This window comes from Chrysochloris asiatica, unplaced genomic scaffold, assembly GCF_000296735.1.
Source record: "Chrysochloris asiatica unplaced genomic scaffold, ChrAsi1.0 scaffold00015, whole genome shotgun sequence".
Taxonomy (NCBI): Eukaryota; Metazoa; Chordata; class Mammalia; order Afrosoricida; family Chrysochloridae; genus Chrysochloris; species Chrysochloris asiatica.
Window position 1 is genome coordinate 18284827 of NW_006408533.1, and position 16877 is coordinate 18301703.

The window sequence follows — 16877 nt, forward strand, 5'->3', positions numbered from 1 at the left end:
CAACCAATATGGTGGAAACAGAGAGAGGCACCAGCTAGGATTGAAATAAGCAAATTTTAAAGACCTCTGCCCCTCACGTCTCAGAACTCTTCATTCTCCAACCTCTGGGACTCAATACAAAACTGCTTTCACCCAAGGACTTCACCAAGGGACCAGGTGTTTTCCCTGCTAGAAAGTAGAATAAGGGCCTTGCTTCTGCCCACTGCCAGCTATAGAGTGAGACAATGTGAGAGGGAAGGTTTAAAAAGTTTTTTGAAAAATGCCATTATCTTTTGATTCAATTTTCCCCCGAACTTTTGAAAGCCCCGTTGTATATTCAGATATTCCCATTTGAAAGCCTGAGCAAACTTCTCTATAAAAATTCCATGAAATGTAGTAGATAAGATTCAGATTTATTTTGGGTCTAATATTAGACTGGCCCATATCTCTGTGCTATCCAGTATGGGAGCCACTAGCCAATTACTATTTGAAATGTGGATAGTGCCACTGGATAACTAAAATGGTAATTTAATAATTAAAATAGCTACTTGTGGCTATTAGCCACCAATTGAACAGTGTAGTTCTAATGCCTCATGGGTCAGAACCAGTGGTTTCGTCAGGACATTTCTCTGATCACTGAGAGAAGGGGGAGGGTGCAGAAAGAGAAGAAAACTGTCAACACTTTGGGTCACTTCAACCAGATTGAAAATTCTCCATGCTTCCAGAGACAGGATGGCACCACCCGCTTGCTGTGAGGGGTATGAGGGAAGGACACCTGAGGAGACTTCAGCCTGCCCTTCTGACTTGTGGCTAATGCCAATGGGGGGAAAAGGCCTAGGATTTGGGTCACTCAGGATGAAGTTTATGGTTCAACACACAAAACCAGAGACTTGGGCCACTCTTGGGGTCAACTATTCATGGAGATCACCAGTGTGGCCTGGCTGGCAGTGAACAGGAAGTGGGAGGGCTCATCTTCGGACAGTGTTACCAGAGCCAGAGGAGGATTTAGAGCTGGAGGAAACGGGGGGCCCTTTCTGGGTACCTGCAGGCTGCATAGGCCCTTTCTTTTTGGGTATTATGGCCTTGTTTTTGCTCTTGAATACTTTGCTGGGATCCAGCTTGTTCACAAAGCAGTCAGTCTCTTCTGTGAGCAGGTTTGAGTTGTAGGTGATGGGTTTATACATGTTGAACCATTGCTGTAAGGCAGAATTGAGAGAGAAGGTCATGAATCAATGGAGAAATGCCAATCTCTATGCTACTTAGTGAAGCAAAAGAAGAACAGAAACATGGGGACAGGGAGCTGGGGAGATGCAGCTGAGAGAACAGAGGGATTTTTTAATGAAAATTGCCTTGCAAATTGATTAGCACTTACTTGAAATCGTAGGGAGGACATAGCCATGAAACTCTAGTAAGAAATACATTATGATTTCAGATGTTCAGTATGCTTTAATGTAAATGCTGTTAGGGAAGACTCTGAGTAAACTCCCTATGTCTGATCTAGTGAACCCTAAGGCTGGGGTGCTGCATCTCCAATCACTGGGAGGCAGGATCCTTTCAGTTGTTCTGCCCTCAACTTAGCTGCTCCTCACCAGTGAATTTGGCAGTACCCTCCCCGAGAGACCAGCTGCCAGGGTTGGGGTTCCCTTCTAGGTAGCTGAGGACAAAGTACCTCCACATCTACTGATATTTCATTGATCACCACCACTTCCACGACGGTGGCCAAGAGGATGTTATCATTCTGTTGACACTTGAGGAACATGTATAGGTAAGGAATGTACTCTAAGATAGAGTGTTACGTGAAAAGACTAGGAAGTGGAACAATGTAAGTAATATTTTGCATTTATTATTCAGGAAAAAGGAAACAAAAACAGTTCTGTACACATGCAGGCTGTACACTGGTAGCAGTGACTGCCTCTAGGGCAGTGTGATGGTTGTGAAGGTGGTGATGGTGATGGTGATGGTGGTGGTGGTGGTGGTAGAGCTGGTGATAGAAGTGATGGTGGTGGAGGTGATGGTGGTGGTAGAAGTGGTGGCAGAGGTGGTGGAGGTGGTGGTGATTGTGGTGGTGGTGGTGTTAAAGGTGGTGGAAGTGGTGTGCTGTCGAGTTAGTTCTGACTCATAGCAACCCTGTATAGGGTTTCCGAGGCTGTAAATCCTCATCTTTCTCCTGCAGAGTGGCTAGTGGATTTGAACCACTGGCCTTGCTGTCAGCAGCCCAACTTGTAACCCATTACACCCCCAGAGTTCCTAGGGAAGTGCACTAGCAGGTTGGAATCAGAGACTTTTCGTTCTTTTTCTGTGTATGTGCGGCCTATCTCAATCAGACTTAATTCCCATCTCCAAAGACAATTTTATTAGAAATAAATGTGCTCCCCAGTTGAGTCTGAGATTCAGCCAGGTTTGGGAACCACTTAACTAGACAGGTATAAAGGGAGGCAGTCCACCTATGCTGGAATCAGCTGCCTAAATGAAAATGCAGGTGCTGAGCTCTACCCCTGACTTTCTGAATCAGACAGAGAACCTGGGACTCTGCAATTTAACCATGTCCTCAGATTCTTGACACACAGCACAGTTTTGAGATGACAAGTGTCTTTCACTTACCTTGGCCTGGGGACTAATGCCATAGTTGGTGAAGGCATACTGCCACTGGGGCAGACCCAGGTGGGTGATGAGCAGGCGATAATAGGCGGTAAAGGTATCCGTGAGAAAATGCCAATATAAAGCTCTGTCCAGAAACCAGACCTCAGTGTCTTGTGCTAATGCTGAAATAGTAGACAAAGGAAATAAAGGATAAAGGATGGCTTAACACTTACCCCTTTATCCATATAATTATATGTTGTTAAGCACCATTGAGTCGGTTCCAGCTCATAGTGATCCTATATAGGTTTCCAAGGAGCAACTGGTGGGTTTGACTGTCAACCTCATGGTTAGCAGTCAAGTGTTTATCCTAAAGTTCCATACCAGGACTCCAAAGTTATATGTATTCATGGTTTTAAAAAAAGCCCAGTAGTAGAAAGAATATAAAATAAACAGTAAAAGTTCCTTCTTTTTTCTTCTAACCTCCTAGTTCCATTCGCCAGTGGCCACTGCTACCAGGTTCTTTGGTACTCTACATATTTTTTCAGTAATTGATCAGTTAATTGATCATCTGTTGGGCTTTGTCCATCAGGTAGTGCACCCCTTCAGTGCAGGTGATCAGCACTCTTCCCCCAGTGCACACACACTGTGGCCTCCGCTTTCCTGATGGAGAGAAACTCTGAACGGTTCTGGCTTTTGTGGCGAGGTCTCTCTCAGAACTCAGTCAGAAGTGCTGTGAGAAGCCACCGTGGAGAAGGCCAGCCTACTCTCCCAGGCTGTTGAGTGATGTCCTGGTAGAGCTACTCCTGACTGTTTCTCTTTCTGACCCTATCCTTATTCATCTGTGTTTAGCTAGCTGTAATAGCTGCTAAGTGACCTCTATCCTCTGATCTCTTCCTCTTCTCTAACTGCTTGTGATCACATAAATTTTCAATGGAATCCTGTCATTTTCCTGCTACACAACTCCCTACTGTCTTCCGTATTGTGTCCAAATTCCTTTACCTGGTTTTCAAAGTTTCTTAAGACACACACACAAAAAAGATCAACTGGTTTACTAGCTTTGTCTCCTCTTCATCCACAAGGTGAACTATTCAGTCCACTGAACTGACATTTTCAGTCTCCTGAATCATTGTACTTTCACATGGCACAGGTTTAACCCTTTGCTTGGATGTTGCCTTTACTCCATCAAATCCCTGTCACTTCATAGTTAACTCCTACATAGTGGGTGATGAGTTGGGCTGCTAACCAAAAGGTCAGCAATTCAAATCTACCAGTTGCATCTTGGGAGAAAAATTAGGCTTTTCTCCCTCATAAAGATTTATAGCCTCAGAAGCCTTATACAGGGTTGCTGTGAGTCGAAACTGACTCCATAGCACACCACCAACACCACCATAGTTCAAGATGTAGCTGGAAATGATTTCTCCTCCTCTGAGGACCAATGCATCCTTCCTGTGGCACTGAGAGAATATAGGCCATAAATTCTGGTGTCTGCATCGTCTTAGCTCTCCCAGGCAGAGCTACTAGAAGAGGTACAGCTTGGCAGATCCACAGTCCCTAGTCTCGGACCTGGGCTGCTAATGGGGGAGCAGGTGTTCCAGCTGCTGCTCAAGGGGCCAAATCTTTTTCTCTTGATTTCCTATATGGGGTTTTAGATTGAGAGCTAAATTCAGGTTTTCATTGCTATGAATTAGTCTGCTAAATCTGAAGCATAGAACAAAGAGAGCATGCTTCCTGGATGTTTGTCTAACACCTGAATCTGCTGGAGGACTATATAACCAGATGGGTATTTCTTTTAGCTTGTACACACCTATTATCCTAACTCCATAGACTGTTTTGTGGTAACTCATAAATGATAATGGAGGACTGAAGAGGCTTTCTGGGTCTTGGCACCTCCAGGAGACCTGGCAGAGTCTGAGGAGGCCACAGAGGAGAGTGCTGTTTGTGATGGCTGGCAAGCAGCCAAGGCCATATTCAAACTACAGGACCAGACTTGTATAGGATTCTTACCTGGTTTCCCGTGTTTGTAGACAAGGCAAACCTTCCCATTTCCATTGCAAGAATCCAGCTCAAAGATCACACTGCGGGAGTCAAAGTGAGGCTTCTCTGGCTGGTCGTCATTGGCTGCAAACCCAGAAGGGAATGGTAATGTTCAAAGGTACTCATTACAAACACGCATTTATTCATCCAGCTTGCTAGGATGAAAACAACAGCATATTCTTAAATATGATTTCCAAATGTGGGCCAAATGAATTCTGTACCCTAAATGTTCCAGCTTTCATCCATGGAATCAGCCTACTGTCTGGGCCCCACATTACTAATCAACAGTGTTACTGAATCTAGGGGGAAGGTGGCATGTATGTGTAAACCAAACATTTGGGATCTGGGACTAAATAAAAAAATAATAATCCGGTGGCCTGATATTGACATATTTTTTTTCTTTATCCCAGATAACTCGCTTCCTCCTCATTTATATAGGCTTTTGATTAGAATCAATGTTTCTCTGTCTAATATGCCTATTTATTATATTTAATTATAATGTTGTTAGGTGCCACTGAGTTGGTTCCAACTCACAGTGACCCTCTGCACAACAGAATGAAACGCTGTCTGGTTCTGCCTTATCTTCACTACTGTTATGCTTGAGCCCACTGCTGCTGCCACTGTGCTAAATCTGGTCAAGTTGAAAATACCTACTTAGAAACCAAATAGCATAGAGCATCAGAGAAGACAAATTCTTACAAATGTACACATTAGAAACCTTCTTTCTGGCATCTTCATTATAGTTATTACGTAATAAAGATTAGTATGATGAGTTGGGTGTGGGGTGATTCATAAAACTAAGAGATTAGATATTCCATACAAAAAATTAATTATTTATTAATACATAAATCCATACTCTTCTGGTGTGGCACTGTAGGATCAGCACTGGACTGTTAATCACAAAGCCGGTAGTTCAAACCCACCAGCCACTCCTTGGAAACCATATACAGGGTCGCTATGAGTCAGAATCAACTCGACAGCTCTTACCAGTAACAAGTTTATAAACATACTTGTTTATATATATATGTATACATACATATGATTCTATATAAATGTACAAATATTTATATTTCTAATTAAAATATTTTTTAATTGGATTTCTTCTGCCACAAAGGTAACACTTTTATATTCTTGATCTCATATGGTCCTAGACAAACATAGGAATACATTTAAATTTTGTCTTCAGGATTGTTTATTGTATAAGAATGGGGGTATCTTTGATTTATTCTAACAAATCTATTTGTACATTTCTTTGGATTTCCTAAGAGAAAATGATGTCATCTGTAAATAAGGACTTAGGTCTGCTAGTTGAGTTATCCTAGAAAGCATGAACAGAGCAGGTGCCCGAAATGCTTTATCCCCTTGGGTATATGGGACAATATGGTGCCTACCTCTTGAACTCTGTTGCCTACTTTTACTCTTTCAGCTTCCAGGGCAGAGCAGACTTAGCTTCCCTCCTAGGGATTAGAAAGCCCCAGCACAAACACATGAGGCCAATAGGACCTCCTCCCCATCTCAGTCACTTTCAACATTTACTCATGGAATCCTTGGGTGATGTTTTCCAATTGCTTGCCCAGTTGAAGGAAAAGACCTTGAATTCTTTCTTGCCACCAGGATTTCAATGAACCCTAAGGTCTTAGTATAGAAGAAAATCCTAGTTGCCTATTCAATATTCATTCTCTCTTTCTTAGTAATAAAGCCCTAATTTTGTTTGAGGAGGCATTCATGGTGGTGTTAGTGCCACGGAGCCCATTCTGACTCAAAGCTACCCCGTATAGGGTTCCCAAGGGTGTAAATATTTGTGGAAGCAGAAAGACTCATCTTTTGCTCAAGGAGCAGTTCGTGGGCTTGAATCACCCACCTTGTGATTCACAGTCCAGTGTTTATCCTACAGAGCTACTGGGCTCCTGTTTTTGTTTGAGGGCGGCACTGGTACATAGCCAAAAATACTCACCTCCTCAGTCTCCCCGCTGGTTGTCCTGTTCTGGCCAGTAAGATATAACCAGAAGTCTATGGGGAAGGATGTTTGGGAAAACTATCATTTTCTTGATAAAATGGGTCAGAGTCTTTCAAAAGACACTTATTTATTTTTTGACGTTTATTCTTTTTTCCTGCCTGGAACAGAGATTGGAAGCCTGGAGGCAGAGCTGACATTACTCAGTCATGAACATGAAAACCAAACCCAAAGTCTAGTGTTCCAGGAAGCCAGAGGAAGACTACCAGTGACTTTCTCATGCAGCTGTACCAGTTTAGTTCCAGATTTTTTGTGAGGAAACAAATAAACGGTTGAGTTTAGACATTGTAGTTGGGGCCCTGCTTTTATGCCATCAAATATGGTTCTGATAGAAGTCCACACTCATACTTAGGGACTCATCGGGTTTAGCATCCATTTCACTCATGAACCACTTCACTCAGAAGTGGCAAATAGTTGTAGGCAGGAAAGGAGCCATGTTCCCGGAATGCTCTAGAGAATGTAATGTTGAGTGAAGTTTGAATTACAACCTTCATTCATACACCAAGTATTGACTGGGTACATACTGTGTGCCTTTGTGTTCCTGCAATGACTAACAGCCTTGGAAACCCTATACAGATTCGCTATGAATCAGAACTGACTCATGGCACTTAACAACAACCACAAGTTATGTGCCAGGTATTGATTTGGGTGCTAGGAACAAAACAGATAAAGATCCAAATACTGGCATTTTCTTCATGAAAATTTCCTTTTTTGGTGTAGACCATTCTTTACTTATTCCTGGGCTTCTAAGAAGACACAGGAAGCATGACAGTTCTGTAGGATAAGTACTGGACTACGAGCCACAAGGTCGGTGGTTCAAACCCACCAAGACACACTGTGGGAGAACGATGAGGCCTTCTGCTCCTGCAAAGATTACAGCCAAAGAAACCATATACAGGGCTGCTTTGACAAAGATGAAAAAGGAAGGAAGGAGGAGAAGAGAAGGAGGAGGGGGAGCAGAAGGAGGAGGAGAAGAAGACATGGATGGTAAGACTTTTGGTTTGGAGGAATATATGACAATGTCTTTCCATGGTCTCCAATAGTGTAAACAAGAAACAAGCAGAATGAATTCTAACCCAAAGCAGAAGTTCCTCTAAATACCTTCATCCGGATCATCCTCCAGGTCTGCAAGAGTCGGTGCATTAGGAAGTGAATACATGGAAGACTGGTTGAGTTGAGTCAGTTTCGAGATGCTGTTAATTGCCATGCTGCCCAATGGAATGATGTTCTCTATGGGAAAATTGAAAAAGAGTTACATGGAGTAACAGCCTAGTCACAACTTTCAGCAAAGGGCTTCTGCTTAATTAATCTAAAACCCAACTACTGGTTGGTCTCAGGACTAAAGAAGTGATGGAAAGAAAAAAAGAAAGAGTCACTGCATTACATGCCCCAGAGCACCAAAAGGAAAAACAACAACAACACACAAAACTACTGGGGCATTGGGTGAGCCCCCACTGCATGTATGAGTGTAGAATGTTGGAATATGTGCGCAAGGGGCCCCATTTGAAAGGTAAAAGATTTTAGAACATTTTTCCTCCCTTTTCCTTTTGTTACACCAGCATTCTGTACAGAGTTACACTTTCCAAAGGAGTCCTGGTGTGGTGCTGTGGGTTAAGCACTAGACTGCTAATCAAAAGGCTGGTGGTTCAAACCCACCAGCTGTTTCTCGAAAATCCTATGCAGGGTCGCTAGGAGTCAGAAGTGACTCAATGACTTAGCAACAACAATGTTATTGTGGTTATGGGCCACTGAGTCGTTTTTGACTCTTCGTGCCCACATGTCATTTTCTTGGCCATAATCTTTACATGAGAAGTCTGCTAGGGCTTTCTTCCATGGAGCTGCTGGGTGGGTTCAAACAACGAATCCAAATGCAGTCATGATAGTCATCATGATCTACTGAGCATTTGCTATGTACGGAGCTCTTGTAGCGTAGTGGTTACAAGTTGGGCTGCTAACTTCAAGGTTAGCAGCTCGAAACTACCAACAGTTCCATGGCAGAAAGATGAGGCTTTCTGCTCCCGTAAAGATTTACAAACTACCAAACCCTATACAGGGTCGCTATGAGTCAGAACCAACTCCATGGCACACACCACCAACAACAACACCACCAGGCACTAGGAAGCTTCGACTGCTTCCCAATGACTTCGCTCAACACCACCACGAGGTGGATGAATAGTAATAAGGAGCCTGGTCATGCAGTAGGTTATACTTTGGGCTGCTAACCATAAGATTCAAATCCACCAGCCTCTCACAGGAGAAGGAAGAGGCTGTCTGCTCCTGCAAAGATCTGCGGTCTCGGAAACCCTAGGGAGCACACTTCTACTCTATTCCACAGGATCATTATGAATCACAACCAACTTGATGGCAGTGGGTTTTGTTTTAATAAGTGGTGGCAGAGCTAGAGTTCAAACCTAGTTAGCGTTTTCTCCCTTAAAATATTGACTCTTCACCTCTCCCATAGCAGCATGCAAGAGGTCAAAAGGGAACAACCAGGCCTATGAAAGAACAAGTACTGGTGGTCAGGAGACAAAGTCACACTCCCTTGCCTATGGCCACATCTCTCTTGGAGACACTAGCCCCTCCCATGAGCACTTGTAGCTGTCATACAGCTTAACCTGAGAAGTTTGCTCTGAGGTGGAATCCTCAGAGAATTTAATGATGTTAATGATTAATGTTTTTCTCGGCCCTCATCCAATAGGAAGTCTCATAATTGTGCTTCTAGTAAACTACTAGCTAAACTCTGGCAGGTGTTGGGTGAAGTAATAATGGTACTTGTTAGTAGCACTCATGGAAACCATTCTGATTCAAAAACTCAAAAGTCAGGCAGGCCCCTCAGGGTTTTCTTATCCAACCTCTCAGCCTGGGAAACATTCTCCTCCAGCAAAGGGGCCAACTCACCATCCAGCTTCACACTCCAGGTCATGTGGAAGCCATTGGTCATCAGGTAAAAATTCTTCATATCTTCAGGCAACATACAGTTATTTTTCTATAATCACAAAGCAGCTGAGTATTAGGTGAGGGCTGGGCTACACTTCAAAGCAGATCCTGAAACTAGGAGACTGTGATATTACCCTATAAACTGCTCTCACAGAGGCTTTGAGGTCAACATAGTAGAGTCACTGATTTGATCTTGTTTTTGCCTCACCAGACCAGGGAGACTAGCTGTCTACTCTGTCACGATAAGGCCTCAACAGAGAGCTATTTGGGAAGGAGATGACTAGAACTGGTTGAAGAGGAAACTTAGAGGAAGACCGTGAGAAAGTCCTAAGCAAAGTATGACGATGTTAGAACAAAGTAATTAACATAAATTTTAGATCCATGCTCATAAATTATTTCCTGAAACAAATTATTGGAAAAATAAGAACATCTTACACATGGAGAGTATGTACTTCTAGAGCGTTTAGTGCAATTAGCCTATTCTAATCGTGACAGTTCTTCAGAGCAAAAAAAAAAAAAAAAAGATGAAACTAGATAAATTCTAAGTAACATACAAATTAAGTAGCCTTTATGCATATTCACAGGCCTGACAAGTCTTCACTAGTCAACCAAAGCAGTGGTATGCACAGAATGCCTTTCTCTCATGCCAGGCACCCTGACATGAGAGGCCTACGGTAATCAGTATTCTGACTAGGCTTTTGGTCCTTCTGTGGCCAAAAGCCCAGTATCCACTCTGCAATTTGGTCAGTTTGCCATCTAGTGGTAGAGACAAGGAAACTACTGTTTACCTGCCTTTTCTCTCTGTATGTGTTCAATGAAGTAAGTTCTGGTGGCTTCATTCTTTTTTAGAACATTAAATGTTTTATTAAATCTTTTTATAATGAATGCTGATCATTGTTGAGGATATCCGTAGCAGAATACACATCATTTCAACAATTTCTACATGTATTTATCTTTTTATAATTGAGTTTTGTCACTGTTGAGAACATTCATAGCAGAACACACCATTTCAACAATTTCCACATTTAAAGTTCAGTGACACTGACTACATTCTCTGAGTTGTGCAGCCATTTTCATCCTCTTTTTCTGAACTCTTCCTCCTCCGTTAACATAAACTCACTGACCACTAAGGTTCCTGTCTAATATTCTGAGCTACTATTGTCAATCGGAGATTGTAAAGATACATCTTAAAAGAGCACAAAGCTCAAGGCAGACAATCTTTACTAGTTAAGCTATTGCTGGGTATTAAGAAGACTTCGGGGCATATTTTGGTTTAAGGTTTAAAGGTTATCTCAGGACAATAGTTTCAGAAGTTCACCTAGCCTCCATGAGAATTTGAAATTCTGTTCTACATATCCCTTCTTTATCAAGATTCTTGCACAAAATTTCTGGTAAAAATGTTCAGTAATGGTAGCCAGGCCTGTAACAACAGCAGAGCCATGAATAGGAGCAGGACATGGAATGTGTGGTTAATTGCCTCTCTAAGGAACTGCCGCCTTTGCTGTGTTGGATGGAGTCCACCTACTGGCCTTTCTTAACAGGGGCCTGACAATGTACATCTTACATTAAGGTGGAAGATTCTAGTAATGGTGACTGTATCAGTTATTATAGCATTTATTCCATCCAAGAAGGAAATTTGGGTATTATTTTATACCAGTATTAAAAAAAATTCAGAATAAAAAATAAATCCATGAAATCAAATATTTAAATCATTTTCAATACTGGAATTTATAAACATACAAAATGTCAAGCATAGAAATCATATAAAAATTAATCCTACATTATAATTCTAACATAAATTATTGGTGACCCCTGGCTCTGCTGCTTCCTTGGTGTTTTGTCCTGGGCAGAAAGTCCAAAGGGAGGGATGAAAGTGCAGACTGGTTATAAAACACTAGTGCTGCATTCACACAGATCACAATCTCTAGTCCAATGATGGCTCGGCTACAAATCCACTGTCTCCATGTTCCCCTCCCAAGAAGGCTATCTACTACAGTCTCACCGAGCTATTCCAGAAGAATCCACCACAAGCTGAGTCACTTCTTCATCAGCAGGAGCCTTTCTTAGGTTTTGGGAGCTGTCGTGGATTAAACTGTGTCCCTCCAAAATATGTGTCTAGGGTCTGCCATGATCCCCGTTATTGGGTGGTGGTTCCCCATTTCTGATCTGATGTAGTTATCTTCCAGTTTGTGATATGTGTTGTAAATCCTAAGCTTTATATGTTACTGAGCTAGCATTAATGTGGGGTATATCTTGGGGTAGACCTTATAAGAAGGCATGACTCCAGTCCCACCCTTGCTTGAGTCACACATTTTATTTTATAAGACATAAAAGAAGACAGACTCCTGGTGTGGCACTGTGGGTTAATGTGCTGGACTGCAAAGTCGGTTTGAATCTCAAAGTTGGTGGTTCAAAGTCACTAGCCGTTCCGCGGAAACCCTATACAGGGTCACTATGGGTTGGAATCGACTCAACGACACTTAACAACAACAACAAGCAAAGAAGAGAGAAGTAAGCAGACAAGAGGGACCTAACCACCACCAAGAAAGAAGAGCTGGGAGCAAAGCATGCTCTTTGGACCTGGGTCCCTGCCCTCAGAACCTCCTAGAACCCGGGGAAAAACTGATACCAAGACACAACTAAGCCTACAGATGTTGAAAGGAGACAAGGATCTTCCCCCAGGGCTAACAGAGTACAACTGATGCCCTGCATTTGGATTTCTAGCTTCCTAACCTGTGAGAAAATAAGTTGTTTATTTAAAGTGATCCACTTGTGCAATTTCTGTTGTAGCAGCACTAGAGAACTAAGACAGGAGCTATCAGCTGGATTCTTGGAAAACTTTCATGAGCACTACCTAAGGAGCTCTGGTAGCACAGTGGTTACGAATCGGGCTGCTAACCTCAAGGCCGGCAGTTCAAAACTACCAGCTGCTCCGCGGAAGAAAGATGAGGCTTAAAGATCAGTTTGAACTTCAAGATTAGTGGTTCAAGCTCACCAGCCGCTCCTCAGAAATCCTATACAGGGTCGCTATGGGCTGGAACTGACTCAATGGCACTTAACAACAACAACAACAACTGGAGCCTCAAGGGAAAGGCTAAGGATTCATTCTTCCTTTCTGCTCACCTTGTCTATGTCTGGGAAATTCTGCAGCCAGTGCTCCCTCTCCTTTTAGAGGCCACTTGAGCAGGGAAGGGGCTAGGAGGCAGATGCAAGATTGCTAACAAACAAGATGCTATGGATTGAATTGTGTTTTCCCCAAATTATATGTTGGAATCCTAATCCCTATACCTGTGGATGTAATCCTATTTAGAATAGGGCTTTCTTAATTATGTTTGTGAAGCCGTATCAATGTAGGATGTGCCCTAAACTTTATCACTTCTCTGAGTTCTAAGGAGCAGCACAGACTTAAGAAGACGGATGTCACATGAAGACCACCAAGGAACTGAGGAACACTGAGGCTATGGAAGCTGAATGAGACAAGCAGCGTCCTTAGAACTGACACACAGACAACCATTCCCAATAGCTCGAATCCAGAATTCAAATTTTCTAGCCTCCTGAACTGTGAGAAAATACATTTCTGTTCTTTAAAGTCATCCACTTGAATGTTTCTGTAGGCACTTGCCCATGCTGGGCAGGATCTCCATGAACCCATTTGTAACCACAATCAGAGGGCTAGCTAGACCCTTACTGGAAACATGAAGTACTGAAGACAACTGCTTCTATGCAAACTCCTCTCAGAAAGGCCGTGAGTGTGGTGGGAGAAAACCCCAGATGGGCTGAAGGCATGGACTCAGAACACCAGAATTCTTAGTGCAATGTCAAACACCCTCCTTCATCTAAAGAGGGTGGTTATGAATTGGGCTGCAAACCTTAAGGTCAGCAGTTTGAAACCACCAGCTGTTCCGCAGGAGAAAGATGAGGCTTTCTGCTCCCGTAAAGATTTACAGCCTCAGAAACCCTGTACAGGGTTGCTATGAGTCAGAACCAACTCCATGGCACATAACCACCAACCACCACCTTGAAGTAAGGCCAAGTGGAGGGCTTGGTTCAGTCTGGGGTCAGAGCTGAATTGCTTAAGACTCAGAGTAGTAGCAGCATAAACAACAACAACAAACACAAATCCACTTCCATCAAGTCGATTCTGACTCATAGCCATGGAGACTGTAAATCTTTATGCAAGCAAACAGCCTCACCTTTCTCCCAAGGAGAAGCTGGTGGGTTTGAATTGCTGACCTTGCAGTTAGAAGTCCAGTGCTTTTCCTACAGCACCACCAATGTTCCGTACTCTTCCCCAAATCACTTTCCCTCTAAAAATACACGATGAAAACCATATAAATATTGACCTGTGTGTGGGTTACCACATGTCTTTGTATAGCTCTGTGAATGGCAGACATCAGCTCATCCAGAACAGCAGTGTCCTCAGGCTTAACCAACCACTGAGATTTTACAATTGGGGAGATAGTGGGGGAAGTCTTTGAACTTGCAGATGGTGCCAGTGGTAGCCTCACTCAAAGTACTGAGAGGAAGGAATGCCTGTGGAAAGTAGCTGGGTGACCCTGGGAAAGTTCCACACTCTTTCTGACCTTGGTTGTTTTTCTTAAATTCAAGCTCATTCATTAATTCATCCATTCATCTGACATTTATTAAGTATCGCTTATGGAATAAATCATGGGAGAAAGATAAGGCTTTCTGTTGCAAAGATTTCAGCCTCGGAAACTCTATACAGGGTCTCCATGAGTTGCAACCAACTCCACGCCACTTAACAGCAACAGTGGAATCAATACTGTGCTGGGCACTAGAAATAGAATAGGAAATGAGACAAGGTGCAAGGGACTGTGGAGGACACGTGGGTTACTTATTCAAATCCATCTTCCTTCTTGAGAGAACACTGATTTTGTTGGAGATCATGTCGTATTTATCTAGTGTTGTTATAACAGAAATAACTCCAAGTGGATGGCTTTTAAGGACCAGAAATTGATTCTATCAGTTTAGGACATTAGACTTCTGAACTCAGAACACCAGCTGTGGAGAAAGGCCCTTGTCTCTTTTCAGCATCTGTATACCCAGCATTCCTTGGAGTTCTCCATGAGTCTTGGCATCAATATTCCTCTAGGATCTAGGCGCTTCACAGTACAGGGACCACAGATCCAAAAGACATATTCCACTTCCAACTCTTCTAATCTTGATGGTAGTAGGTTACTTATTTTCTGCTCAAGTCTCTCTCCTTTTATCTCTTTTTAAGATAAAAGATGTTGCATGCCACACCCCTGGAAGTCTTCTGTAAATTGGATCAGGGTGGTTGTAGGACAATGTCAACAGTTCAATCCGACCAGCTGCTCCTTGGAAACTCTATATAGAGTCAGAACCGACTCAATGGCTCTTAGCAACAACAACATCCCACCTTTAATCCTCGTATTGATTTATCACAGCAAATCACATCATGGGGGATAGCTACATTTCAACTGCCAAACCACAGAGAATCTTAGCCTAGTCAAGTTGACATAAAACCTTAACTAATGCAGATGGAAATGGACCCAGTACAATGCTTGTTTTCAGAGCCTCTTCTGCCAACTAGTGCTGGGCATTAAAATGTAAATCGAAGCTCAATCAGGGAGTTTCACTTTTCTGTTCAAAGTGACAGATGTGGCTGCCAGATCCCTTGTCTCTTCTTCTTGCCTGGATCTTGAAGGTGATAGGACATAGCAGTTGTTTTCCTCCAGGGATGGAAGAGGTCAGAGAGCTACGAAGACAGTGGTTTAATGTTGTCAGGGCGGATGAAATAACTGCAGCAACTGTCGACTTTAAAACTTGTTAAGCAAGAAAAAGTCATTTCTATTTGTTTATGCTATTGTTGGTTTAATATTATATTTCTTCAAGCCAAACATATTCCTGATATGTACAGAGACAAATGTGTAACAGGTCTAAGTACTGTGGAGTTGTACAGGGCAACAGCAATTAGGAAAGTATAGAGAGGTCAAGGAATCACAGTGTGAAGAGGCCGGTGCTTTAGAATCCAATGGAAGACAGAGTCAGGCAGAAGAGATGGTTAACAGTGAGAAAGTCAGGAGAAAGACATCAAGTGAGATGAATACTGTTTCGGCTATGAAGTGATTTCTATCATTGGAATGGGGTGGAGAAAAAAAGGCTGAAGAATGCTGAAGGGTGGCTGGGAAGTGAAGAAAAAGGACAGTAATTGAGACCTGGGGTTGACACACTATAGGTCATTAAACCTATTTGACACCCCCTCCCCCCACCACCTGTTTTTGAAAATAAAGTTTTATTGGAACCCAGTCATGTTCATTTATTTATGTATTATCAATGGCTGTTTTCAGTGCTATGATGCCAGAGATATAAGAATTGCAACACAAAGCCTAAACTATTTACTGTCTAATCTTTAAACACAACTTGTCTGACTTCTGGTTTAGATCTTTTTTTAACATTCATGGCTGTGCCAAGGAACAAAGGAAGAGGAGCTAGAGGGAGACCAATGCTGAAGGTCTGTTTGTGTTTAATTTTAAAGAGAAAGAAAAGACTTGAGCATTTTTACAGTCTCTGGGGAAGATGCTAGTATAGAAGAAAGAGTTGAAGCCAAGGAGAAAGAGGGACTAGCCAATGAAGGAGAAGGCAAAGATATCTGAGGCATGAGGCAGGGGAGTCACTGTGGTATGGCATCTGCAGGCTGATGCTCCTACCAGGATGGTTTATTCCTAACAGGCATGTTCAGAACCTGTGCTCTGCAAACTGTAGAAAAAGTGAGGTTGGAAAGAGAGGGGGATATTTCTGGCAAATCATTTGGTCTCTGTAGGCTATAATTATACCATCAGTAAAATGAAGTTTTATCTGGGGATTGGAAAGTCTAACAAATCAAGAATTGCAAAGCACTCTGCAACTATAAAATGTCACTGAAGTGCTTAATAATAATAGAATTCTCCAGGCAGTGGGATGTTGTGAGAATTAAAAGGCAGATGCTTCCATGGTTCCTGAAAGATGAAAGGCTTGGTGTAGACATTAGATATTATAACCACCATCATTACAAAAGGCACAGCACACATGAGTCATACAACTGCACAAAACAAGGCAGACGGAAACTGCTTTTTAAAGAAGAAACAAGGAGGAAAAACATTAAAATGGGAACAGGTTGTTCACTTTTTCTTTTAACCTTAGGGGCTACAGCAGGTATATGACCATGTATGTAGGTTTTAGTTTGCAACTGTTTCTTCTTGGATTTGAACCATGCCTACAACAGTTTCTGTATTACCTTTAGCAAAACTTTACTCGCTTGAGATATCAAAGCGATTGTCCAATGCTTTCCGCATTCCATTGGGTCACCTCT

At 42.5% G+C, this 16877-nt stretch overlaps 1 protein-coding gene across 1 annotated transcript in view; it reads right to left on the reverse strand.

Annotated features, from left to right (window-relative positions):
• Positions 1 to 947: 947 nt before the first annotated feature.
• TPGS2 (tubulin polyglutamylase complex subunit 2) overlaps positions 948 to 16877 on the reverse strand; it is a 45299-nt gene continuing 29369 nt past the window's right edge. The window contains exons 3-7 of the mRNA XM_006835082.1: positions 9506 to 9593; positions 7709 to 7837; positions 4564 to 4677; positions 2581 to 2741; positions 948 to 1175 (exon numbers count right to left, since the gene is read on the reverse strand). Of these exons, the coding sequence (XP_006835145.1) occupies positions 948 to 1175; positions 2581 to 2741; positions 4564 to 4677; positions 7709 to 7837; positions 9506 to 9593 (720 nt within the window). The remainder of the gene's footprint in view (positions 1176 to 2580; positions 2742 to 4563; positions 4678 to 7708; positions 7838 to 9505; positions 9594 to 16877) is intronic.